This window comes from Acomys russatus, chromosome 16 (assembly GCF_903995435.1).
Source record: "Acomys russatus chromosome 16, mAcoRus1.1, whole genome shotgun sequence".
Lineage (NCBI taxonomy): Eukaryota > Metazoa > Chordata > Mammalia > Rodentia > Muridae > Acomys > Acomys russatus.
The window spans coordinates 4,656,458-4,684,161 of record NC_067152.1 but is presented as its reverse complement, the minus strand read 5'-3'; the positions used below and the strand labels follow the sequence as shown (position 1 = coordinate 4,684,161).

Genomic DNA, 27,704 nt, shown 5'->3' with positions numbered 1-27,704 from the left:
AGTCACAGAACAAGGTACAGATACCTAGTAAGTGGACTTGACTTTCCAATGGGTCATTTGTTGCCCAGGTCGATGACAGCAGGAACTTTAGAACCACTCTTGTTAAGTCTGTATTCATTAATCACTTGCATTCACACTTAAAAACAAAAACTAACAAAATAATAAAAGAAAAGACTATTCGGTACCGGAGATTAAATAACCATGTGTAGTCTCTTGAAATAAATTTGATTTCCTTAAGAAGTCTAATTACTTTCAGTTGCCTTTTTTTAAATAACTATATATATATATATATATGTATATATATATATTTGTATATATTATCCTGTGATTCTACTTATGGTTCCTCTGCTGCGTTGGAGATCTAGGAGCATAAAAGCCTTGTGTCCCCCATGAACGGTGGCTCTAATGCTGCAGAAAGGTTACAAATAGGCAGTCTGGTCCTTCATTGATCTGGACTATCCATGGCTTCATTGTAAGTGATTATCCTTTTGGGATCTAGGAGGCAAAGTGAGAAAGTAAATTAATGAAAACCCTGCAATCAATCCAGAAACAAATCCTAAACAATCACCATTTAAACTGCTACCCTTCTGATTAAGTAGCAAATGTGAAAGCAAGGAGAAAGAAGCTTAAATCACAAGTAATTTTTTTTCCCTAAAGATTTATGGGCACGAGCGCTTTATCTGCATGTACACCTGCAGGCCAGAAGAGGGCAGCAGATGTCAGTACAGATGGTTGTGGGTCACCATGTGGTTACTGGGAGCTGAACTCAGGACCTCTGAAAGAGTAATGCTCTTAACCCTGAGCCATCTCTCCAGCCCCCAAGTCATAATAATTCAATAGTAATAGAACTTCTTGGACTTATTTTGCTCTTTCTAGGGAAGAAAATACCTTCTGTTTTTATACAAGGTCTCATGTGATTCAGACTGGCCTTAAAGCTTGTTTTATAGCAGACTTTGAACTCTTGGGTTTTTCTTTTTCTTCTTTTTTTTCCTTTTTCTTTTGGTTTTTCGAGACAGGGTCGCTCTGTGTAGCCGTGACTGTCCTGGACTCGCTTTGTAGAGCTGTCTGGCCTCGAACTCACAGCGATCAGCCTGGTCTACAAAGCGAGTCCAGGACAGTCACAGCTACACAGAGAAACGCTGTCTTGAAAAAACAAAACAAAAAACAGCCAGCTCTTCCAGAGATTCCTGAGTTCAATTCTCAGCAACGAGATGGTGGCTCACCATAGGCCGTCTTCAGGTGTGCAGGTGTACATTCAGACAGAGCACTGTATACATAATAAGTCAATAAATCTTTAAAATAATAATGCTTAAGAACTCAAGTTTTGGGCTGGAGTGATGGCTCAGGGGTTAAGAGCACCGACTGCTCTTCCAGATGTCTTGAGTTCAATTCCCAGCAACCACATGGTGGCTCACGACCATCTATGTGATCTGATGCCCCCTTCTGGCCTGCAGGGGTACCTATATGAGGACTCATATACATAAAGTAAACAAATCTTTAAAAAAATAGAGAAACTCAAGTTTCATGCACCAGTAATCCCAGCACTCAGGGAGGCAGAGGCAGGCAGATCTCTTGAGTTGCAGGTCAGCCCACTTTACAAAGTGAGTCTAGGACAGCCAAGGGAACAGAGAATCCCTGTCTTTGGGGAAGAGAGAGAACCTAGCATACGCCTTTTAATGTCAGCAGAAACAGGCCAATCTCTGAAGTCAGTGTCTACAGGATAGTCTTGAACTTAAAGTCTCATCCTTCAAAGAGCTGAGATTGTAAGTCACCATGCCTCATTCTTAGCAGTCTTGGTATCGCAATTACTGGTTTTTGTTTTTCAGAGACAAGGTTTCTTCTCTGTGTAGCCTTGGCTATCCCAGACTCACTTTGTAGACCAGGGTGGCCTGGAACTAAGAGAATGCCCTGCCTCTGCCTCTCAAGTACTGGGATTGAAGGCGTGCACACACTGCACCCAGCTAGCAACTACTATCTTTTTTCTTCTTTTGGAGACAGGGTTTCTCTGTATAGCCTTGACTGTTCTGGATTTGCTTTATAGACCAGGCTGGCTTCAAACTAGCAGAGACCCACCTGCCTCTGCCTCCCAAACGCTGGGATTAAAGGCGTGTGCCACCACCACCCAGCTAACTATCTTTTGACAAGCAGTTATGTCAATATAAAATATAACGCCTGTTCATTGGATAGGTCATGATTCCAATTATTCTCACTAAAAAAGTCATGATTTTGATTAGTATGAACATTTCAAGTAATTAACCATTCTTACCTTGCTTCTGCAAATTCCATATAGATTCCATTTCTATAAGAAAAAGGAGAAAACTATCTTATACACCAAGCTTCAATGAACACTGTATAATGCTCTGCTTTTAACCCTTACAATAATGCTATGCTTTTATCTCATACATCTGAAAAATACACTGATTACAGCTGACAACAGTATAGCTATATGCAACATAAGGCACTAAAAGTTTTAAATAATTTTAAAAAGCAGTATCTAGATTATGTACATAATGATTATGGAAAAAAAAAATCAAACACTGGGTTAGCAGGATTGCTTCCTGCCAATCCTAATGTCTCAAGTTCAATTCCGGAGACCTACATGGTAGAATAATGGTTATTCACTGGCCTCCATACACTGGTGAGACATGTTTAAGTACATGTATGCAAATACACACACACACACGCACGCGCACACACACACACACACACACACACACACACAGCTACTTATGTGAAACTGACCTGATTCTGTGATTACAAACTGCAAAGATGCAAAACTCTGCATATATTAAATGTTGTTTCCCGCCTCTGTTATTACCTCAGTACTTACTGGGCAGCCTACTTCTCAGTGGGGTGCTTAAGCCTCCTGAGCAGAATAGTCATCACATTTTACTAAACTTGATTAGACATCTAGGAAAATGCCAATCCACATCCCATTTGTTAACACAATTATCTTTACTCCAATTTGTTTCAAACTTATGTGTTTACTTTGACGTCTTACACGTGTCTAAATAACAGCAACCGAGAAAACAGTGAGAATCATCTTTGTACACAAGTTTCACAATGGACATCTAAATGGGTAAGACCACACATAGCTTATAATACAAAACCCTAAGAGTTAGTCCCTGAAAATAGAGATGAAACCAAAGCTGGGCATGGTGCTGCACACCTTTAGTCCCAACACTCGTGTTAGGCAGAGGCAGGTGGATCACTGTGAGTTCGAGGCCAGTACAAGGTGAGTCCAGGACAGCAAGGATACAGAGAAACCCTATTTGAAAAACCTAAAAAAACAAAACAAAACCCAAATCCAAGACTAATTTTCTAATGCCTATACAAAGACAAAAAAGTTATTTTTGCACTATAGAACTGGTTCTCCTAACTAGTTTCACGCGTTTATTAAGCATAGTCTGTTCTGTAGGACCCATTAGGGTAAAAAATATCCCTTTTTGAACTTAAAGAAGCTACAGCTCTAAAATTCTTTATTGCAAATACAGAGCTGAGAATTATATAACTACACTGTCCCCACAAGATCAAAGATACACGGGGGGGGGGGGGGGGGGGGCGCGCACAGGGCCTCTCTGTGTAGCCCAAGATGTCTTAGAATTAGCTATGTAAACCAGGCTGGTCTTGAACTTGGGAGTTATGAAATTAAAGATATACATCACAATGACCAGGTAATTAGCAAGACATTTAAATGTTAGTTATTAATTCTCAAATGACCCATTAAGTTATTCTAGCAAACCTGGAAGATAAATGAACTGATTGTTTTTTGTTTGAGTTTAGCAGTCTGGTTATGGACTTCAATTTTTTTGTTTGAGTTTAGCAGTCTGGTTATGGACTTCAAGTCCCTACACAAATGTCTATCTGGAAAAGTCAGAAGCCACATGTGAAACATGTTTTAGGTAGAAGGATAACAACTTGAACCAGCCTAAGTATACAGCAAACCTGATTTCAACACCCTATCAACACCAAAAAAATAGATGAATGACCTGAACCAACTTTACTGATACCAAAGACAAAAATTTTTTCTTGAGCTGGGCATGGTGGCGCATGCCTTTAATCCCAGCACTCGGGGATGGAGAGGCAGGTGGATCTCTGTGAGTTGGAGGCCAGCCTGGTCTACAAAGCAAGTCCATACAGCCAAGATAACAGAGAAATCGTCTTGAAAAACGAAAAACAAAACAAAAATCCTTCTCCTTGGAGGACTAACAAGGGAAAAGAACCATAATAATCTAATCGGAGAAGGTTATCAGTAAATGTATCCTTAGCTTCTGATGGAGATAATATTAATCACTACAATATTATTTCATTAATATTTAATCAGGAAAAAAAGAAGCAGGGGAGGAGGGGGAAGACAAGGATCCCCTATGTAGCCTTGGCCTCACTCTGTAGACCAGGCTGGCCTCCAAATCACAGAGATCCACCTGCCTCTCTGACTCCCTAAGTGCTGGGATTACAGGCATGTGTCACCACAGCTGGCTGTGTATGACTCTTCATGGATCATTTTAATATATCCGTAGATAGATAAGGAAAAATATGAATTGAGAATTGAGAACTTTTTAAAACAAACAAACAAAAACCTGTTTCTGTGAATTCCTTCTAAGAGACCTGTCAAAACAGTGTCACTTGTGAATATATTATCACTGTGCTAATAAAGCAGCCATGAGAAATCAAGGAGATATAAAACCATAGTTTGTTTGAGACACGGTCTATCCGTGTTAGCCTTGCCTGTCCTGGACTTGCTCTGTAGACCAGGCTGGCCTCAAACTCACAGGGATTGACCTGCCTCTGCACCATGCCAGACATTAGGATTCTTATACTCTGTAATTATTTACTGTATCTATTCTCACTATGCTCTCATATCTGTGAGAACCTGCCTCAAAAATAAAAGGGGGACTAGAGATGGCTCAGTGGTTAAGAGCACCAACTGGTCTTCCAGAGGCCCAACAGTTCAATTCCCAGCAACCACATAGTGGCTCACAACCATCCACAATGTGATCTGATGTCCTCTTTTGGCCTGCAGGTATACATGCAGGCAGAGCCCTGTGTATACATATAAAAAACAAACAAGACACATTCAATGTTCCTGTGTGCTTGCTCATATGCCTTTGGTGCCACCCTGTGAAGCACTGTCCATCTCCTTTAAGGCAGGTCTCCTCTCGCTGCCACGGGCCACCCCCAACTAAACTAGGCTTGCTAGACTGCTCTGGGGGCACTATCCTCCCCAGTGTTAGAAGGGTTCTGGAGACTTGGCCTTTCTTGTGCTTGTCATAAAGCGCTTTTATGTTAATTTCTTTTTGGGGACAGGGTTTCTCTGTGTAGCCTTGGTATCCTGGACCCAGTTCGTAGACCATGCTAGCTTCAAATTCAGAGACCTGCCTGTCTCTGCCTCCTGACTGGTGGGATTATAGGGGTGCGCCACCTGTAACTTTCTGTAACTCTGGGATCAAAGCTGAGGGAGGGATTCACTATATACCCCTCAAAGTTGATATATTCAAACTGACCTTCAACTCAAGAAATCCTGCTTTTGCATCCTATGTGTTGGGAATTAAGCTGTGTTTGGTTGGTTTTTTGAGACAGGGTCTCTCTGTGTAGCCTTGGCTGTCCTAGACATGCTTTGTAGAGCACGCTGGCCTCTAACTCAGAGATCAGCCTGCCTCTGTCTCCCAAATGCTAGGATTAAAGGGGTGCACTATGTTTATTTGTAAACAGGGTTCATCTCTAAAGCACAGGATGGCCTGGAACTAAGTATTCAGACTAGCTTTGAACTTAACCCTCCTGTCTCAGTCTCCCAAGACCTGAGACCATGACAGTCTTCCTTGTCAATTTTACAAACCAACCATTACCTTACCTCCTCATACCCAGCTAACACCAACAAACTTAGCATCTGGGTTCAACTTAAAGCAGAAGTGCTTCAATCTTTAACATATAAAGACTTATGATATTCATCCATTCTCTTAACACCAGTACAATGTAACTGGGAGCATCAGCAACAAAACAAGTTTAGCGCTCTGGCTTTTGCTCCAGAGAATGTGCGTGGGTTCAGATCTTCAAGACCTCAGACGTGAATGCAGTGAATTGCATGCTCCATTTCTCTGGCCCTACCCTGTAGCTTTCAGCATGTAACTAACCATTGTCCTTTGAGCAGTAGCTCCTTATTTTGAGTAAGAGACTCCCCATCTCAATCACTTCTCTAGGGAGTCTTGGTTCTGTCCTTTTAATGATGAGCCAAAATCTGAGTGGGCCTTATCTGTTTGTTGCTATTAGATGGAGGCCATTCTCTCATTCTGTTGAGACATGTAGCCTGGCCTCCAATTTGCTATCATAGAAGATGACTTTGAACCTCTGCCCTCCACCTGAGATCATAGGCGTTTGCCACCAAGTGTGCTGAATATTATTATTTAATTACAGTGAATGCTAATTGTCTCTATTTAGTTTTAGAAAAATCTGACTACTTAATCTTAAAGCCTTTTATTGCCCCTATATAGGCATTTTCCCACTGTTGTTCTTTTCTTTTTCCTGTATTAAGGATTAAACCTATGTTTTTGTGTATATTACACAAGCTTTATACATCCCCAGACTTTTTTGCATGGTGACAAACACATTTTAAGTTACCACTTTCTCAGCCTCTCAAACAGCCACAAGTACAGGCCTGTATTACCATACCAGACCCTGCCTTTTGGCCAGCCTCATTTGTTTTAGAGTCTTAACCATATGACTTGCCTCACTTAAAGTAGCCTTTCTATATCCACCACCAGAATCTGGAGATTACTGCACTGCCCTGTTCAACACGGTGCATGGATTCTCAAAGGATTTTCCTAAGACCTGACTCCAGTTATAGTGTAATCACATTCACTTTAAAAAGTAAGAGCTAGCCAGGCGTGGTGGCGCAACGCTTATAATCCCAGCACTCAGGAGGCAGAGGCAGGTGGATCGCTGTGATTTCAAGGCCAGCCTGGTCTACAAAGCGGGTCCAGGACAGGCAAAGATAAAGAGAAACCCTGTCTCAGAAACAAAAAAACAAAAACAAAAAGTAAGAGCTAGTAGTCAGGAGTGGTGGCACATGCCTCTCTGTAAGTTCGAGGCCAGCCTGGTCTACAAAGTGAGTCCAGGATAGCCAAAGATACACAGAGAAACCCAGTCTCGAAAAAAGAAAAAAGTAGCCGGGTGTGGTGGCACACATCTTTAATCCCAGCACTTGGGAGGCAGAGGCAGGCAGATCGCTGTGAGTTCGAGGCCAGCCTGGTCTACAAAGTGAGTGCAGGACAGCCAAGGCTACACAGAGAAGCCCTGTATCGAAAAACTAAAAACAAGTAAGAGCTAATAGCCAGGTGTGGTAGCACACACCTTTAATCCCAGCACTCAGGAGGCAAAGGCAGGCAGGTTGCTGTGAGTTCGAGGCCAGCCTGGATTACAAAGTGAGTCTAGGACAGCCAGGGCTTTTACACAGAAAAACTGTCTCAAAAAAACAAAACAAGAGTTACATGCAGGTAGAACACTATACATAATAATTTTTTTTTAAAGGGCTGAATGGCTTAGTGCTGAATATTGCTCCAAGGACCCAATTTCAATTCCCAGGAGCCACACAGCAGCTCACAGCTGTTTGTAACTCCAACCAGGGAATCTGATGCTCTCTTCTGGCCTCCACAGGCCCCTATATGCGCTTAGACTATTAGTACACATAGCTAAATGAATAGTAAATAAATATTCTAGATCTCATTATAGAGATCTATAATGAGCCATCATGTGGTTGCTGGGAACTGAACTCAGGACCCTTGAAAGAACAGCCAGTGCTCTTAACCTCTGAGCCATCTCTCTAGCCCCTGTAAATAAATTTGTATTTTTAAAAGACCACCAGGTGTGATAAAACACATTTTTAATCCCAGCATTCAGGAGGCAGAGGAAGGTGAATTAATTAATCTCTTGAGATTTTGGCCAGCTGGTCTACAAAGTCCAAAGCAACACAGTAAGACCTGTCTCCAAACAATCCGCCCCCGCCCATCAAAATCCAGTTTAAATGCTCCATAACATAAGCTGTGTTACTTGATTCTGCCCTTTCTATACTGGAAGCCCTATTGCCTCTATGGAGCTCTCTATAACCTCCTGACACTTAAAATCATGCCATGCAGCCCTATGTTCATCTCCTTGTTTTGAGGAAGTGTCTGTCTCGCGCGCTCAGGCTGGCCTCACTCTACGTATAGCATGACCTTGAACTCCTAAAGCCCCTCTTCCACCTCCTAAGTGAAGTTCTGTGCACATATCCCTAATAACATGGTTCATGTGATAGCAGATAAGCAGTTTACCAACTGGAATGTATTCCTAACCTCTAGACCTAGGCTCCTTTGAGACAGGGTTTCTCTGTACAGCCTTAGGTGTCCTGCAACTTGCTCTGTGGCCCAGGCTGCAGAGATTTGCATGCTCTGCCTGGGGTTAAAGGCATGAACCACTACACATGGCTACCTAAGTGTGTGTTTTTAAAGATTCATCCTAAGTAATTCTCTCATAAGCACATCTACTACAGGTAAAAGAAAAACCAAACTTGTGCTGGAGAGATGGTTCAGTGGTTAAGAGAACCGCCTGCTCTTCCAGAGGTACTGAGTTCAATTCCCAGCAACCACATGGTGGGTTGGCTCACAGCCATCTATAATGTAATCTGGTGCCCTCTTCTGCAGATAAAGCACTCATATGCAATAAATAAAATAAATCTAAAGAAAAAAGAAAAACCAAACTTAACAGTACATGGAAAGATTTTTAAAGTCCTGCAGTTTCTTTTCTTTCTTTTCTCTTGGTTTTTTGAGACAGGGTTTCTCTGTGTAGCCTTGACTGTCCTGACCTCACTTTGTAGATCAGGCTGGCCTCAAACGTCAATGTGATTGCCTCTGTCTCCTGAGTGCTGGGATTAAAGAAATGTGCCACCACAACTTTAGACCTGCAGTTTCTAATAGAAGGCAATAGAGCTACAGCGTGTGTAAATAAAATATGTATTGTTTTTTTGCAAGGCCAGTAGTAATAACCTGCTACTAATTGTACTAACCGTCTCCAGTTGTCTGAAGTATATTTTTCTACTAGTAGCTTCTCTATCTATAGAAAAGAAATCTACTCAGAATGAACACTTATTTAGTCAAATGCTCAGTTTGCTTCCAAAGGCTTTTCTAATTTTGTCCTAATTTATTTAAAATCTACAAAGCTAATGAAAATGCCTATTTGGTTGAAAAGGTGATGTAAAACTGAATTGACCTTGCCTGATTCATTTGCATTGAAGCAAATCCAATGCAAAATGTCAGTAGTTTGAAATATTCACTAAAAAATAGTGACTATTTGGAGTAACTGAGGCCTTTACCAGTACTTTGGTTTTTTGTTTTGGTTTTTCAAGATAGGGTTCTGTGTGTATCCTTCGCTGTCCTGGACTAGCTTTCTAGACCAGACTGGCCTCACAGCAATCCACCTGCCTCTGCCTCCCAAATGCTGTTAAAGTGTAGGCCATCACAACCAGCTTTAACAGTACTTTGGAAACAAAGATGTGAGGTTCAGGAGATCAAAGCTACACATGCCAGTCTGAGGTTCCTAAAACTGCTTCAAAACCCATACAGGGAAAGACAGGTCAAGTGTATAAAGACATCTGCAAAGCATTGTGAACTCAGTTCACTGGGTTCAGAGTATCCTTGGGGCCCACATGGTATACGAAGAGTACCAACGCCTGTGGGTTGTCTTCTGGTGTCATACAGGTTGCATACACATACCCACATACAAGGTATGGTAATTTGGGCTTTCTGACACAGGCATGGGATCCCAGCTACTGGCTGAGGCCGAGTTAAAACATGGAGGAGATACAATGATTTGGCATTTGAGCACCATCCACATGGTAGCTCACATCTGTCGAACACCAGTACCAGGGAATCCAGTCTTCTCTGGCTTCCTCAGACACTAGGCATACAGTTACACATGCAGGTAATATATATACACATAAACTGGAAATTTTTTAAAAAGTTAAAAACAGAGCTGGGCAGTGGTGGCGCACACCTTTATTCCCAGCACTCAGGAGACAGAGGTAGGTGGATCGCTGTGAGTTCGAGGCCAGCCTGGTCTACAAAGTGAGTCCAGGACAGCCAAGGCTACAGAGAAACTCTGTCTTGAAAAAACAAACAAACAAACAAAACTTAAAAACAGGAAGGCTGGGTATATAACTCTGAAAGAACAATTGCTGTGTAGGTGTAAGGGCAAATATTCCGACCCCGGTGCCTCAAAACAATTCAGAATACGATAAATTTTATATAGCATAGTAAGTGACAACATAGATGAGTAAGAATTTACACGTAGTGGTTGGGACAGTGAGATAATTTAAAAGCTATCAATCAGCTAAAAATCGGTTAAGAATAAAAATTTTTCTCATTTCTCATGCAAGGAAAGACTAGAGATCAGGTTCAAGTCTGTAGGCTTGGCAGCAAGTTCTTTATCCTGAGTTTTCCTAAAAGCCCAATAAGTTACAGTGATAGTACCGCAAATGGCTTCTAAGATGGGTCAGCTAGTTAGAGGAATAGTTTTGATCTTTTTGTTTGTTTGTTTTTTGAGACAGGGTTTCTCTGTGGAGCTCTGGCTGCCCTGAACTAGACCAGGCTGGCCTTAACATTACATTAAAAAAAAATCAGCAGTGCTTCTGAGACTTCAAGTTATTAGTTAAACCTAAAATAGGAACCATTCCTACTGAAGTGATATAATGCACCCTCCTACATTAATATTTCTACGTTAAATTGGTGAATGGTCTAATTTTGAAGCCAGAGGAAATACACAAAATTTCCAGTTTTAAGCCTACCTTAAACTTAGTAAATTACTAACTCAATACTGATGTTGAGTAGACCAGATATATACAGTATATATATAGTACTTTTTTTTTTTTTAATTAAAAGATTGGAGAGATGGCTTAGTGGTCAATACTTGTTGCTTTTCAAAGGGCTGGAGTTTGGCTATCAGCTCCCACATAGAGCAGTTCACAACTATCTGTAACTCCATATTTTCAAAATACTGATTCAATCAGAAAAATCAGAAGGCCAATGAACCACTACTCAACCAACCAATATTTAGTACGAACTCAAAGACCTTGCCCTCCTGGAGCCTTAGTTCTCTACTGTTTAGGGGAAACAATATCTGTTAATGCCAAACTATAAAATTCAAGCTGATGTACTTTACTAAATTCAATACAACCATGTAGGATGACACTCTTTATCTAAACCAATTCTACATTTTTAAAAAGTCCTGGATGGGGAGGCCTGGTGGCACTCAGAGGAAGGATAGCAGGCTACCAAGAAGAGACTTGATACCCTATGAGCATAGACAGGGGGAGGAGGTCCCCCTCAGTCACAGTCATAGGGGAGGGGAGTAAGGGGGGAATGGGAGGATACAGGGGATGGGCTAACAACTGAGATGTAATATGGGGGAGAAAAAAAAAAAGGCTGGGCCCAACAAGCAGGGAAGCAGAAGCAAACAGATCTCTATGAGTTCTAGGCCAGACTAGTCTACAGTGCTAGTCTAGGACAGGAAAGGCTACACAGGGAAATCCTGTCTTGGAAAAAAATTAAAAAGCTAACTAAGTGGTGTTGGGATATACCTTTAATCCCAACACTTGGGAGGCAGAGGCAGGTGGATCTGAAACAACTAGTGCTGGTCAATACAGTGAGGTCCTGTCCATAATTATGACTAAAGATGCACCTCAGTGGCAATCTGTCACCTAGCATGTACAAGACATGAGGTTTGAACTCTAACACTACCAAAAACAGCAAACTTGTTTTTCCCAGGGCTAGTCTGGGCAATATGAAATATCTTGCTCTAAGAAACAACCCAAACACCATACACAAAAAGCTACTGGAACAAGAGCTCAGTGTGTTCTTACACTCATTATTATCACAACCTACAAGACACTGGTTTTCTATAGTAGGCCCTAGAGAGTAGATGACACAGAAAATGACCCCAAATCACCCAACTATCCTGGCAGAATTTAACATATATAATTAAACACACCTTAAAAGACTATTAAGCATTTCTCTTTTGCTCTACTTTTAGCTGCTTCTAAACTTTAATTTCCAAGGAGACCTGGAGAACAAGTCAAAATAATCTTTACCTCGTAAGAAACTAAAAACACCTTTACCAGGTTTGGTGATGCCTTTAAATAAAAACTCTGGGGGCTGGAGAGATGGCTCAGAGGGATAAGAGCACTGCCTACTCTTCCAGAGAACCTGAGTTCAATTCCCAGCAACCACATGGTGGCTCACAGCCATCTATACTGTGATCTGATGAGATAGAGCATTCATACATAGTTTAAAGCTCTTTAAAACAACAACCAAACCTTGAAAAAACTTAAGTCAATCTCAGCCTCTTGAGCCTCTCAAAAGGTTGAAACAAGGTCTCTCTCTCGCTCTTTGTAGTCCTAGTTGTCCTTAAATTGCTATTCAGATTGAATTCAGAGTGGCCTGCTGGGATCAAAAGCATGCCTCCACACCCAACTTCCTTTTTTTAAGTTGCAAACAGGTATTTCTAAAAGTACATGTCTTTCAGTTTGCAGAGCAAGAAAGGCAAACTGGTGGGGAGAATGTGACAAAGGTCTTATCCTCAGAGGAAGAGTTTCAGAAAACTAATGGACACTGAGAGGGAGAATCAATTTTCTTTAGAATGAGTGCCCTGAACCCAAGCAGTCAGCTCTAAACATTTAAGTACATGAACTCAGCATGCTGGATTCTTAAATACATCTATCTATGTATGTGTATGCATAAAACTAAAGAGGTTGTGAATTTGGAATAGACATGGTTATGTTAGAAGAGGAAGAGAGGGGTGAGGTAAAATGCTCACATATGAAATTCTCAAGAAAAAATAAATTTATAAAAGGCTAGCTGGAGAATAATTAGGAGCACCTCCTGCTCTTGCAGAGGACACAAGTTAAGAGTCCCAGAATCCACACTGGAGAGTTCACACCTGCCTGTAAATCCACCCCCAAGAGGTCAGCTATCCTATTTTGGCACCCCAAAGCTCATGTATATACCAAAATAGACAGACAAGACAGACAGAAAAATTCTTGAAGGGGAAAAAAAAACTGAGCTGGAAATATGGCTCAAATGTTAATACTTACTGCTCTTCCAAAAGTTTGGTTCCCAGCACCTGTGTGGTGGCTCACAACCATTTATAACTCCAAATCCAGAGGATCTGACACCTTCTTCTAAAATTCACAGGCACCAGGCACTGGTGTGGTACAGATACAAAAGCAGACCGAATACTCAAATACATAAATTCATCTTTTTAATAAACAGCTTTGTTGTTCTTTAAGGCAATAGTTCCTTCTAGGGGAAATGTGTTACTTCCTCATCCCTACAATCTGATGGGCTCCCTCTTTCCTACAGATGAAAAGTCACTACCTACATGAACCAGTATTTTATAAAAAATTAGCACACACCTTCAATCCTAGCAGAGAGACAGGCAGGTAAGCAGGTATTTGAGTTCAAGATCAGCCAGCCTACACAGCTAGTTCCAGGACAGCCAGGACTAACAAAAAACTGCCATGTGCTGGGCATGGTGGCGCACGCCTTTAATCCCAGCACTCGGGAGGCAGAGGCAGGCAGATCGCTGTTGAGTTCAAGGCCAGCCTGGTCTACAAAGTGAGTCCAGGACAGCCAAGGCTACACAGAGAAACCCTGTCTCGAAGAACCAAAAACCAAAAACAAACAAACCAAAACTACCATGTGCATGCCAGGCATGGTGCCCTGCCTGTAATCCCAGCACTCGGGGAGGCAGAAGCAGGTGGATCTCTCTGAGTTAGAGGCCAGTCTGGTACAAAGTGCTGCGCGGTCAAGGCTACACAGAGAAATCCTGCCTGGAAAAAAATTTTTTTACCAGATGTATTATATACTAATAATGTTTGTATACAAAAGAAGTAGAAAAGAGGTGAAAGGCTGCAAATAAACCTGGAATAGTGGGAAACGCCTTTAATCCCAGCACTTAGAAGGCAAAAGGCAGGTGGATCTTTTTCTTTGAGTGTGTGGCCAGCCTAGCCTACAAATCACAGAGAAACCCTGTCTTCCTGTCCCCCTACACACACACACACCAAATTCAGGTCTTTTTTGGCGACAGGGTTTCTCTGTGTAGCCTTGGCTGTCCTGGACTCACTTTGTAGACCAGGCTGGCCTCGAACTCACAGCGATCCACCTGCCTCTGCCTCTACACCCAGCTTCCTAAATTACTTTTTAGTAAACCCCTTGGCACTTTTTTTGACTCTTTAAAAACACTGCCCAATTCATTGTAAGCAGTTAAAACCATAAAATGTTTTGCTAATTAAGTATACACTTTAAGAAGCAGACAGCAGCCAGGCATGCTTTTAATCCCAGCACTAGGGAGCCAGAGGCAGGTGAATCACTGGTCTACAAAGCAAAGTGAGTCCAAGGTAAGCAGGAGTATCAGAGAAACCCTGTCTCCAAAAAAAAAAAAAAAAAAAAAAAAAAAAAAAAAAAAAAAAAAAGCCACCCTGACCACGAAGCCCTGTTTCAAAACCTAACAAAATATAAGGTCGTTATCTCTTTAAACAAGTGCCCCATTTCCACATGAAGCTCCTTTATTTAACTAGGTGCTACCTTTATCATTTTATGTTGGAAAACTATACTCCTCTAAACTTACCTAATTTCCAAAGACCTTGAATTAAGAAACTGGTACTAGGGCTGGAGATGGCTCAGCAATTAAGAACACTACCACTCTTCCAGAGGACTGGGTTCAATTCCCAGCACCAACATGGCAGCTCACAACTGTCTGTAACTCTAAGATATGACACCCTTACACAGACATACATGCAGGCAAAACACCAATGCACAAACAATAAAAGTGTAAAAAAAAAAAAAAAAAAAAAAAGTAGCTGATACTAATTCTTATCTGGTCATGCACAATTTCAGTGTCTCTCACACTCACACTCTCACACACACACACACACAGCCTGCCCATCTGTCTCTCAAAGAGCCTACCTTTAGTGTGATATACAATAGCAGCCCTCAGGTCGAAAGAGCCCCAGTTGTCGTCCCTTTCTAGGCCTCTCTGGTATCTCTGTTCTTTGGCGGAGCCTAACAAAGTGTTCGTAGGCGAGGCCAGAGGATTGTGATTTTCTATTTCGTAGTCCTTTGAGAGAAACACTAAAGCACCTTGACTACTGGTGTCTGCTTTTTGCAGGTCACCTATATGACTGGGTTCCAAGGATAAGGCTCCACTCTCAGTAGTCCCAGATTTTAGAATGTTACCCAGAACTTGAGGACTAGTCCGTTTTTCCAGCTCATAAGCCTTGGGAAACACAGGATGCTCAGTTCCTGAGGGAATTATTTCAGCACCCTGTGAAACCAAAGTGGCAGGATACTCTCCTTGAAATGTCACTTCCATCACTTTATGATCCGTTGACTTTCCAACAGCAGTCTCTGGGCCAGCACTGGGCTCATTTATAAATGATAAACCCCATTGATTCTGGAAGATATCCCCCAGGTTTTGCTGATCTGTCTGAGAGGGCAGATCTACTTGTGCTGTGCTTAACAGCACCGTTTGCATATTTGAAGGGTAGATAAAAAGGCTAGACTTAATTTGCTCAACAGCTGCTGAAGTCATGTCCTGCAAAACTGAATCAGTCCCAGTAGAGATGGGTGTTAAAGTATTAGCAGCAGTAGTTAGCAGTGGCTGACCCCCAGATGGATACATGCTTCCATCAGTTCCTGCTAAAACAGGCCCATTAGAAAAACTGGCAGATGTAACAGATTTTAGAGCTGACATGGGGACCTGGGATAACCGACTTGAAGACTGGGTCTGAGTTTCCCCAGTAGATGATGAAGAGGATGAAGATGAAGATGGTGACACAGAAGAGTTCTGTACAGTTTTGTTGAGGTTTTCCTTAACTTTGCTTGCATAACTTATTTTAGGAACTATTTTAGCACTGCTATTGTCCACTGGAAAAACTGGGGGTGGTTTAAACAAGGTCCACGAGTCCTCTTTGGAGGCAGCAGCTGAGGCATGCTTTCCTTTAGGCCGATCATCAAACTTTTTGCTGCTCAAACCAGGTTTAATATCTGAGCTTTTACGAAGCATGTCGCCCACAGCAGGTTTTCCACGACTTGTTCCTCCAGGTCCAGCTTCGTACTTCCAAGCAGGCCTGGAGCCATCTACTCGAGTTCCCTTTTGTTCACTATGGTCAGGCTTTAAAGTTTCAAGTCCCTGTTTTAATGCTGGGACACTAGTCTCTTGCATTATTTTGTCCTGCACTAAATTAAGGTTCTCACATCCCTTGGCACTATTGCGCCTAGCTTTCCTTTTTTTAGGAGTGGTGTATCCACTCTCAGATCCACTACCATCATTATCTGTTCCTTTGCCCATATAACCATTAGTGATATAGCCTGAATTATTTGTTATAACACCATTTGGAATTGCTACAGTGTCGGTCTTATCAATAGCCTGATTCTCTCCAGATTTACTTTCATAAGACTTCCCATTCTTTTTGTCCATACTGTTTTTCTGAATAAAATTCTTGGTTTTAATTCCTGCTTTTCCAAAGGTGCTGGTCTTTACAGTCGGCTTCAGGCTAGTGTCTAGCACTTGCTGGTTGCCATTGAGGACCCTGGAAATAGGGTTAGTAGCTCCATCAGAACTGAGGCTCTTTAAAGATACTTCTCTTTCTCCAGCATTACCATTTATTTCACCATAGCCTACAAAAGGAAAAAACAGACAAACAAAAACCACATTAAATCGTAAGTACTGAAGACTGAAAAAATTTACTGAATGCTAGATACTGTGTTGTAGGGTTTGTTATTTCCCAGCACTCGAGAGGCAGAGGCTGCTGGATCACTGTGAGTTTGAGGCCAGCCTGGTCTATAAAAAGAGTCCAGGACAGCCAAGGCTGCACAAGGAAACCGTGTCTCAAAAAACAAAAACCAAAACAAAACTTGTCAGCCTCATTTCACAGATTATGACATGGAGTTCACTACTAAGCAGAGGCAGAACTAGGACACAGCTCACATCAGGTCCTTATACTAGGCCAGTAGCTAGAATTAACTAGAAAGAACAGGACCTTTCAAGCAGCATGCCATAATACTTTGCTGCTACCATGCCGTCCAGACTGAGGAAGTCCCGGAGACTCCAGGGCCACGTAAAGCACGGTCATGCCCCGGCCGCATCAGTCGGTATGCAATGCAAGCACCATGGAGGCTGAGGGTATGCTGGAGGCATGCATCACCACAGGATCAATTTTGACAAATATCGTCCAGGTTACTTTGGGAAAGTCGGTGAGGCATTACCACTTAAAGAGGAATCAGAGCTTCTGCCCAACTGTCAACCTGGATAAGCTTTGGACACTGGTCAGTGAGCAGACATGGGTCAATGCTACAATCAACAAGACTGAAGCTGCTTCCTCATCACTGATAGTTTTCGTTCGGGTCACTATCAAGTTCTGGGGAAGGGTAAGCTCCCTAAGCAGCCAGTCAGTGTCAAGGCTAAACTCTAGCAGAAGAGCTGAGGAGAAGATTAAGGGTGCTGGAGGTGCCTGTCTCCTGGTGGCTTAAAATTGCCCAGGAAGACTAATTAAATGCTAACATTTAAAAAACAAAAACAAAACAATACAATCCAAGTGTGGTACCTGCCCGTTAATTCCAGCACATTGAAACCTGAGGCAAGATAATGGCATGTTTGAAGCCACCCTAAGCATCAAAACCCTTGCATCAAAACAAACACACACTATTAGGACCAAGTGCTACCCTCTGGGCAAAACGCTAAGTGCTCAGATACAATAAACTAAAAGGAAATTAAGGATGTGGCATTTGTATGACCACTGAATTTTTAAAAAGGGGGCGGGGATTGAAGGCTGTAAGTGGCTAATTGTCAATATGTAGGTCTATCAGACAAAGCTGTAAGGCCTGTAGACTTTTCCAAAGTAGTCAAACTCGGCTTGATATCAGATCATACCGTAACACATGAAATAAAATGTATACCAACACTTCTAACCCTTAAGACTTGTTTTCTTCATTTTACACTTGGGTGAAAACCTGTAGAGGAAGGGAGTGGTAGAGCCGGCCTGTAATCCCAGCACTCTGGGAGGCAGAGGCAGGCGATCTCTGTGAGTTCCAAGCCAGCCTAGCCTACAGAGTAGACAGCCAAAGCTACACAAAGAAACCCTGTCTCAAAAAAAAAAAAAAAAAAAAAAAAAAAAAAAAAAAAAAGGCAAAGAAAGAAAGAAAGAAAAGAAAAAAAGCACTATGGGAGGCAGAGGACGGCGAGGCCAGCCGGGTCTACAAAGTGAGGCCAGGACAGTCAAGATAACATAGAGAAACCCTGCCTGGAAAAAAACAAAATAAACAAACAACAACAAAAGACCTGGAAATATAAAATAACACCCAATCACAAAGTTGCAGAACTAGAAATCTGAACTCTGGTCTGCGGATACCTGTAGCTTTCTGTCCCCATGCAACACCTGCTTGCTCACCAAACTACAATGAAAGAAATCTTTTTTTGAAACAGGGTTTCTCTGTGTAACCATCCCTGGCTGTCCTTGGCTGACTTTCTAGACCAGTGGCCTGAAACTCAGAATTGCCTGGCTCTGCCTCCCAGTGCTGGGATTAAAAATGTGCACTGCCATTGTCCTGCATTTAAAAAAAAAAAAAAAAAGTTTTTATAGTAGTTAGGAAAAAATTAATTCTTAATTTCCAGTGTTACATTTTTTGTTTTTTAAAACTAAGATAGACAGACTTCCTGTGTTGCTGAGGGCTGAGCCTAAAGCCTAGCAGGTCCTCTACCACTAAATTATAGCTCCAAGTCCCAAACAAAAGCTTTTAATGGAGATGTGGTAGCACATGCCATCAATCCTAGCACTGAGGCAGATGAGGAGAATCTGTGAGTTTTAAGATAGCCTCGTCTACATAAAGAATTCCAGGTCAGCCAGACTACATAGTAAAATTGTCTTAACCAGGGGTTGGTGGCAGATACCTTTAATTTCAGCACTGGGGAGGCAGAGGCAGGCAGATCTCTGTGAGTTTGAGGCCAGTCTGGTTTACAATGAGTTTCAGGACTCATTGTACTGTGTGCCAAGGGTACACAGAAAAACCCTAATCTCAAAAAAAGTATATATTTTTTTCTCATAGAAAGAGTCTGTCTATGGAACAAGAAAGACTATGTGGTATGTTCCCTATAAAGTTCTTTTTTTTTTCCTATAAAGTTTTCTTTTAAAAAAAAAAGAAAGGCAACCAGGCATGGTGGTGCACACCTTTAATCCCAGCACTTTGGAGGCAGGTAGATGGCTGTGAGCTTGAGGTCAGCCTGGTCTACAAAGCGAGTTTACGACAGCCAAGGCTACAGAGAAACCCTGTCTTAAAAAACAAGCAAAAACAAAAAAAAATACAGAGGGTTGAAGAAATGGCCTAGCAGTTAAGAGCACTACTGTTTTGCCAGAGACCATGGGTTCAGTTCCCAGCACCACATGGCAGCTTACACTGTTTGCAGTTCCACTTCTAGGGGCTCTAACACCTTCACACAGACAGATGTGCAGGCAAAACACCAATGTACATGTAAACAAAAAATGCAGGGGCTGGAGAGATGGCTCAGTGGTTAAGAGCATTGTCTGTTCTACCAGAGGTCCTGAGTTCAATTCAGGCAACCACATGGTAGCTCCCAGCCACCTATAATGTGATCTGATGCCCTCCTCTTCTGGCATGTAGGTGTACACACAAATAAAGCATTCCTATACATAAAATAAATATATTAATTAATTTAAAAAATCCAGTTGAACCAGGCATTGTGTTGTATCCCTGCAATCCTGTCTCAAACAAACATTAGGGGGAGGGGGATCCAGATAGCCTCAACAGACTTACCCTTGTGAAACTCTGGACCAAAGACAACAAAGACAAGAACTACCTCACCATTTAATCTGAGTAAGTTAACCAGTATCTATATCATCTGGCCCATTAGTCATAATTTTACAAATTTCAACTAAAGGTGAGCACTGTTACAGCAGAGTTGTAAGCAAACTAAAATCTACTTAATATTTCTACTGGCTCAGATACCAGAAATCACTCACTGATAAAACAACTCAGGTATAAAATGGTAGCCCACCCCAACTCAGCTTCTCTGAAAAGGGCAGCACCAGAATAGCAAGGTAAACTATGAAGGGCTGAGTTTGCAGCACAGTGGAAGACAGGGCCAGGGTCCTAGGCTCAACTCCAAGTTTACAAAATTAAGCAATGCAACCAACTATGGAGCCTTTAAGTTTTAAGGACAAAAAATTTCTCACTTATCCACATAATTTCCCCTGTGGCCTTTGGTATGCAAAAAGTATGAAAAGCATCTTTTAAAGCTTATATATTTAAGAAAATTGTGAAGACAATAGTAATTACAGAAAGAATTCATAGTGCTTTTATTAGTTAGGGCTGCTATGCTAACTCCACTTCAGATGGACTCAGCAAAGCTTGGATTTGACACTGCAATTATGGAACACATTTAGTCTTCTCTTGTGCCCTCTTCTGGATCCAGAAAAACAGTTTCGCATAGATTTGGGAATAACGGGTCATAACCCACAAGTAAGTCTCAAACATATTCTATTTTTCTTAATTAGCGCTGTATACAATAAAGCAACAGCACCGTGTGACCAAACCACATAAAAACCCTGGCTCATCCCAACTGTTAATATCCTCATTTCCTAAACCCAGTTTCCCTCCTTATTCTTCATCCCAGTTTAAGATCTATTTTGAGGGGCAACACCTCCAATAGTTTAGGGTATGCATCTCTATGGAGTGAGGAGTCCTGTAGGGAATACACAAACCTCAAAAAATATCAATTTTAAATCTAAACAGTACCACAATTTGACAACCTTAATACTTTCTTACCCTCTGAAAACCAAAATTAATGCAGTTACATAACTCCTAAGTTTCTAGGCTGCTGTAAGCCTTACAATTAAACGCTTAACTTTTACTGCACACTATCAATCCCTACTACCCTATATAAGAAAATCTGATATCCAATATCCAGCTGTCTTCAAAGTTACATAGTCCACAATAAGTTTTTCACCAATAACTAACTACTTGTATTAAGTGACTTAACATTTAAGTATTCCTTTTTCCTCTTCAATTTATAGGTTTAATCTGTGACTACATAAACTTTTGATGCTCATTAAGTATTTCCTCAGAACTTTTATGTGTTCTTTATGTTGTGCTTTATTTTATGTTAAATAAAATTCAATTTGGGGGTTGACATTAGTTTTAAAACGCACCAAACACCTTCCACTTTGATACCACCGAAAAGGACTTGTCCAAGATAAAAAGGGTAATGACATAGCTTATGGACCAGCCACTCACTCCCAGTTCATCGTTAAATTAAGAGGGGACCCAAAACTGCCCGTGTTGCCCATCCAGTCGAGTTTGATTAATCCCGCCCGACAAGAAACCACCCAAGCTCACAAGTTTAGGTGTTGAGTGGGAAACGAATGGAACTAGGTTTGAGTGGTTGTTTTCATTAACACCGCCCCCCCCCCGCCGCCTGCCGCTCCCCCCAACACCGGTAAGAAATGCGCTGCTGTAAAGAAAGGGTCTAAGTGAAAAAGCCTCCGAGGCGGAGTCGTGAGCGAACCTGGCAGAAGATGAGATTCCTGTGGCAGAGAAACTCGTGACCCGGGAGCTTGGTTCCCGCTGGGTACCCCACCCGGCCCCAGGCACCGCCTCTACCCAAAATGAATCCCCTCTCCCCTACGGCCCGCGGAACGCGCCGCCCGCCGCCTGCCCGGGCCTCCTTCCCTCCCCTCAAGCTCCTCTCCGAGGCCGGCTCCCCGCCCCGCCGCCCCCGGGAGCGGGAAACGCGGCCGCCGGCGCGCGGGGCCACGGTGCAGGCCGCTCCCCTCGTGGCCGCTTCCCTCCCCCACCTAACCGCCCCCGCCCCTCACCCCAGGGACCCGCCCGGGGCCGCGCGGCCGCCACCGGGTTACACAACCCGGCGCGGGGCGGGCGGGAGAGGGGGGAGGGGTGCGGGCGGCGGCCGGCCGCAGTGCGGGGGGGGGGGGTGGCGGGAAGGTGGGGTGGCCGCAGGACCGGGCGATGGCCGCGGAGGGTCCCGGGGCGGCGATCCCGGCGCGCCGTGTGGCCTTCGGCACCCTTCCCTCCCTCCCCCTCCCCCGCTCCTCAGCCGGCCGGAGTCGGTGACAGGAATCGGCTTCCAACATGGCGGACAGGAAGCGGCCCCGCGAGGAGGAGAGAACATTCCAGCCTCGCCGGCTCCGTGGCGAGCGGGGCCAGGGGCGCGGGCCTCCGGAGGAGCCTCGCGGGCAGACGGCGGGGTCCGGAGCCCAAAATGGTCGTTTAGGGGGGGTTGGGGATGACCCCGAGGGACGATGGGGGGGTCCCTCCGCCTGCCCCCCCAGACAGCAAACCCCAAGGCCACAGGTGGGCTTGGGGCGGCTGGGGAGGGAGGACGCTTCCTCAACTCAACCCACAGCCCGGCTCCCCGCCGCCTGCTCCGGGTCTCGCGACACCGCCGGGGCCGGGATTCACTAGGCCTGCCTGAATTACATACACCTCGAGGGAATTTTTTTCCCTTTTTTTTTTTTTTTTTTTTTTTTTTTTTTTTGAGGGCGGCCGAGTTTTACCCACATCCAGCCAACTCCAGGGCCGCAGAAGATTTCCTTTTTTAAATAAATGTAATAAATAAAGGTTGGACTTCCAAGGCCGACAGCACAGGTCTGCCTCCGGCCGGGGCGGGGGCCGAGGAAGGTCACGCTGGCCTGGTTGGGCCTCTCCCATGCTGAAGGGAAGGAGAGGGCGCTGCAATCCCCCACCTCGCGGCTCGCGCCCGGGGAAAAGGATGAAAGGGGGCATCCCCCGGGCCCCGCGGGGCGCACACCCCGACCCGGTCCGCGCTTTTCAGATCTAGCCCCACCCCCATCCCTTCCTTCTTCGCCTTTCCTCTCCATCTCCCCCCCCCCCCCCCCCCCCCCCCAACCTCCCTCCAACCAAGTCCCCTTCCCCCCACCGCCCTCCCTTCTCGGACCTGTTTTCTTCTTCGGCGTTTCCTGGTGCTGCTGGAGGGTGTGTTTCTGCTCATGTTTCAGCGGCTTGGGCTGGGCCTTGGGGCTGCCCTCGGCTCCATGCTGCAGATACTGGTGAGGCTGCTGGTGATGGTGGTGGTGGTGGTGGTTGTGGCTATGGTTGTAGAAATAATAATGGTGGTGGTGGTGCGACTGCTGTTGCTGCTGCTGCTGTTGCTGCTGCTGCTGGGGGTGATGGTGCGGATGGTGGTGGCTGTGATGGTGCTGAGGCTGTGGCTGGCCGGGCTTCTCCTCCATTGAAAGCGGCTGGGACTCCCTGGCTGAGGCTGCGGGCTGCTGCACCGTCAGGATCTGAGACTGCTTCTCCAGCGCTCGCTCAGTATATCTGAGCGCGTCTCGCCAGCGCACTGGTTAAGCGAGCGGATCTGCGTGATTGGCAGCCGCGCTCCAGCAATCAGGAGCCACGCTGCACGTCAAGCCCCGCCCCTAGTCCAAATCCTCTTCCTTTTCCCCTGGCCAACGCCACTTACCCTATGCAACCTCACAGGGCCGGGCCTTCAACGTCAGCATTATGGCTCTCTCTTCTATCGCTTTCTCTCCTTCACCACGCAGTTAGCGAACAGCACTTTCTACACTCCTCACAGCAAGCAAGCTGATGTCGAGGGTAGCAGATTCCACTGACGGTTCTACAGGCGCTAGGAGCCATCTGTCGGTTTTGCACCTCCTAGAATCTGTTGGGTTTTTTTGTGCGTGTGTGTGTGTTGTGTGGTTGTGTGTGTGTGTGTGTGTGTGTGTGTGTGTGTGTGTGTGTGTGTGTGTGTGTGTTTTAAATCCTTTTCCGGGTAGCCAGAGGGAGAAGCTCAATTCCTTTAACCCTTAAACTACGAAAGGGACAAAACAAAAAGAGGAAATAAATACACTTTTTTAAGAATACAAGACCTTCACAACTCGATAGACCGTTTTGTATTCCGTATTCATTTTGCTTTGTATTCATATGCTAATCTCTTCCTTTCCACGGACGGATTATAAGCTTCCACAATGGGGTATCTGTGTAATTTTCTAAAAGGGCACAAAGGGCTTAAATCATTGTTTCTTTGTAGTTGAAGCAAAGGGGGGGGGCGGTGGATGAAAAATCTACACTGAAGTTTGTTTATTTTTCTTTAATTAAATACCGCAGGTGAGGTCAAGTATGGAATCAAAATCAGTTTTAGAGTAAGAGTTTTGAAAGTGAAGGGAGGGAGAAAGACACCTTCAAAAGTTCTTAAGGCTTTGTTTTTTACATTGTTTTTGTTTTGAATTTAAAGAAAACATTGAAATTTAAAAACATAGTTGCATTTTATGCTGTTAATTCAACCTGTCACAGTAGGAAGGAAGAGGGTTGTGATGACATCAGACACTACCCTTGGAATATATTTTTGTGGGGTTTGCCTGGGGTTTTGTTTGCTGTTTTGAACTGGTTTGTTTTTGAAACAGAATCTATGTAGCCCTGATTGGCTTGGAACGCTTTATGTAGAACAGGCTGGCTTCTAAGAGATGCCCTTGCCTCTGCCTCCTGAATGCTGGGATTAAAGTCCTACACCACCACACCCAGCCGATGTGCTATTTCTTAAACAATATTATATGTGTACTTGCTTTATAATTTGTTAAATTAGATATACGTCTGTCTATGTAATACAAGGGAAATCTTAAATGTAAAACTGACCATCTTACCCTGTTTTTTGTTTTGTGACAGAGCGTTACTATTATACCCCTGACCGGCTTGGTATTATTCACTATGTAGCCCAGGCTAGCTCCGGACTTGTTGCAGCCCCCTGCCCTTACCTCACAAGTCCTGTCTTTACAAGCTTGTACCACCAAACCCAATTCCTCCTAAAGCATTTTGAGTCCACAGTGCAGCTATTAGGACATTTCCACTGCTGTGCAGTCATGGTCAAGTGCATCTCTTGAACCTGTTCACCCTGAAAAACTAAAGCTCCTCATCTTTTCAGTGGTGAAGCTGTTGAGGCTGGAGGGATGGATGGCTCCACTGCTAAGAGCAGCTTCTGCTCTGACTTCCATTCTGAGCACATAGCAGCTCATTATCATACATGACTCCAGGCCCAGGGGTCCAACCCTGACTTCCAAGGGCACCAGGCATATACATGCTACACACAACTAGGTGTATTGTGTGTGTGTGTGTGTGTGTGTGTGTGTGTGTGTTTTATGGGCATGTATGTATGTGAATTACATGTGTATCTGGTGCCTGCTAAAGTCAGAAGAGGGTGTCAGAACCCTTTAGATATGGCACCATCAAGAATGCTTGTGAATCACCATGTGAGTGCAGAAAACTAAACTTGGGTCTTCTGCCCGAGCAACAAGTACCCTTAAACCCTGAGTCATCTCTCCAGCCCTGCTTTGATAATGTATTTTTGTTTGCTTGCTGTTTGTTTGGTGGGTTTTTTGTTTTTTGTGTTTGTGGGTTTTTGAGACAGGATTTCTCTGTGTAGCCTTGGTTGCCCTGTAACGCACTCTGTATACTAGGCTGGCCTCAAACTCACAGAGATCTGCCTGCCTCTGCCTCCCAAGTGCTGGTTGTTTGTTCTGTTTGGTTTTTGTTTGTTTGGATTTTGTGTTTGTTGGGTTTTTTTTTGTTTTTGTTTTTTTTTTTTTGGTTTTTCGAGACAGGGTTTCTCTGTGTAGCCTTGGCCATCCTGGACTCACTTTGTAGACCAGGCTGGCCTCGAACTCACAGAGATCCGCCTGCCTCTGCCTCCCGAGTGCTGGGATCAAAGGTATGCGCCACCACGCCCGGTTGATTTTGTGGGGGTTTTTTTGTTTTTTTTGTTGTTGTTGTTGTTGGTTCGTTGGTTGGTTGTTTTTTTGTTGGTTTGGTTGGTTGGTTTTTGGTTTTTCAAGACAGGGCTTCTCTGTGTAACAGCTCTAGCTGTCCTGAAATTTGCTCTGTAGTCTAGGCTCGACTTAAACTCATGGAGTTCCGCCTGCCTCTGCCTCGCAAGTGTTGGGATTAAAGGCATAAGCCACCACTGCCCAGCTGGTTGTTTGTTTTTTGTTTATTGTTATTTGAGTCAGAGTCTCTTATAGCCTAGACTGTCCATCTCACTTTGTAGTCAAGGATGACCTTGAACTGTTGACCTTTCTGCTTCTAAAATGTTGGTGTTTCTTCTCTTCTTTTTTCCTCCCTGCCCTCAGTCCACCTGCTCTGTGCCCAAATATTGGTATTTCAAGTATTTGCTACCATGCTTTCACTTACCATAATGTCCTTAAGATGTATTTATATTACATAACATGAATAAAAATGCATTTCCTTTTTATTTTGGTTTTGAGCCTAGCCTTTAATGGCTGCACCATCTCTCCAGCCCTGTCTTTCCTTTTTATGACTAAATAATATTCCATGGTGAGTGAGTGTGTGCTTCCAGAAGGCATATACAGATTATGACTTTTACTTTATTATGACATATATTTTATAGTTTGTACAATGTGACTTGAGAGGTAGAGATGGCAATTGTCTATGAGTTTGAGGCCAGCCTGGTCTACATAGCAAGATAAGGCTAGCCAGGGCTCCCTAGTAAGATTCTACTTTTTAAAATTTTTTTTAAAAATTTCAAATATGTGTGTATGTGCATGTGCATGCAGTGCCCTCAGAGGCCAGAAGAGAGTTAGACCCCAGAAATTTGTTTAGGATCTTTTCAGAAATTATTGAAATTCTGAAAAAAGAAAGAAAGAAATTCTGTCCAGCCAGAGTTTGAATCCTAGCGCTCAAATCAGGGTTTCACAAAAGTCTATGACTTCATCTCAAAATGGTCTACTGCCCTCTTTTTGGCCCCCTTAGACACACACACACACACACACACACACACACACACATGCATACATGCATACACACAGAGACATAGGGTCTTACTGTGTATCCCCCTAGCTGGCTTGAAGCTGGAGAAGCCATCTCTTCTGTCCTATAGTGTTTTATTTTAAAAACTGCTGTTTATGTTGCTGACTTGAGTTTTTCTTTCTTTCTTTTAATTATTAAATTAATTTCAGTTTGGGATTAGGACACAGTTTCTTTTTTTTTTTTTTCTGTTCCCGCTCTGCCTCCTCAGAGTTTCTCTGTGTAGCCTTGGCTGCCCTGGACCAGCTTTGTAGACCAGGCTGGCCTGGATTTACAGAGATCCACCTGCCTCTGCCTCCCTACCTCTGGGATTACCGGCGTGCACCAGCACCACAGGCCCCGCTAGGACAGAATTATTTTTCTTTCTCTTTTCTTCTCCTCCTCTTTCTCTTGTTCCTCTTCTTCTCCTTCCTCCTCTTCCCCCTCCTCCTCTTCATCCTCTCCCTCCTCCTCCTCTTCTCCCTCGTCCTCCTCCCTCCTTCTTCTCCTTCTTTAGAAACTTTGTGTTGGGGCTGGAGAGATGGCTCAGAGGTTAAAAGCACTGACTGCTCTTCCAGAGCTCCTGAGTTCAATTCCCAGCAACCACATGGTGGCTCACAACCATCTATAATGTGATCTGGTGCCCTCTTCTGGCCTGCAGAGGTACAAGCAGGCAGAGCACTGTACACATAATAAATAAATAAATAAAGATACACACACACACACACACATATATATCTTACAAAAAAAAAAGAAAAAGAAGTTTTGTGTTCGCTGGTGAAGCCTCCAGCATGAGAGCCAGAGCAGCAGGCATGGCTGGTGAGCCCTGGAGCC

General features: G+C 43.7%; 1 protein-coding gene across 1 annotated transcript; it reads right to left on the bottom strand.

Moving 5' to 3' along the window:
- Positions 1-271: 271 nt before the first annotated feature.
- Positions 272-23,403, bottom strand: Nufip2 (nuclear FMR1 interacting protein 2). The gene is made up of 4 exons (XM_051158024.1): positions 23,011-23,403; positions 14,988-16,700; positions 2,267-2,299; positions 272-495 (listed from the first exon to the last, which is right to left on the bottom strand). The coding sequence occupies exons 1-4, from the start codon at positions 23,303-23,305 to the stop codon at positions 443-445; spliced, it is 2,094 nt and encodes a 697-aa protein (XP_051013981.1). The 5' UTR covers positions 23,306-23,403; the 3' UTR covers positions 272-442.
- Between the last annotated feature and the right edge of the window lie 4,301 nt (positions 23,404-27,704).

What these genes read in the sequence shown, in the direction of transcription:
- Nufip2 (XM_051158024.1), bottom strand. Translation starts at nt 23,305, where the DNA reads ATGGAGGAGAAGCCCGGCCAGCCACAGCCTCAGCACCATCACAGCCAC. An exon ending in TATTGTATATCACACTAAAG is followed by an intron (nt 2,300 to 14,987) that starts GTAGGCTCTTTG and finishes TTTTTCTTATAG; the next exon opens with AAATGGAATCTATATGGAAT. An exon ending in ATGGAATTTGCAGAAGCAAG is followed by an intron (nt 496 to 2,266) that starts GTAAGAATGGTT and finishes TTTGCCTCCTAG; the next exon opens with ATCCCAAAAGGATAATCACT.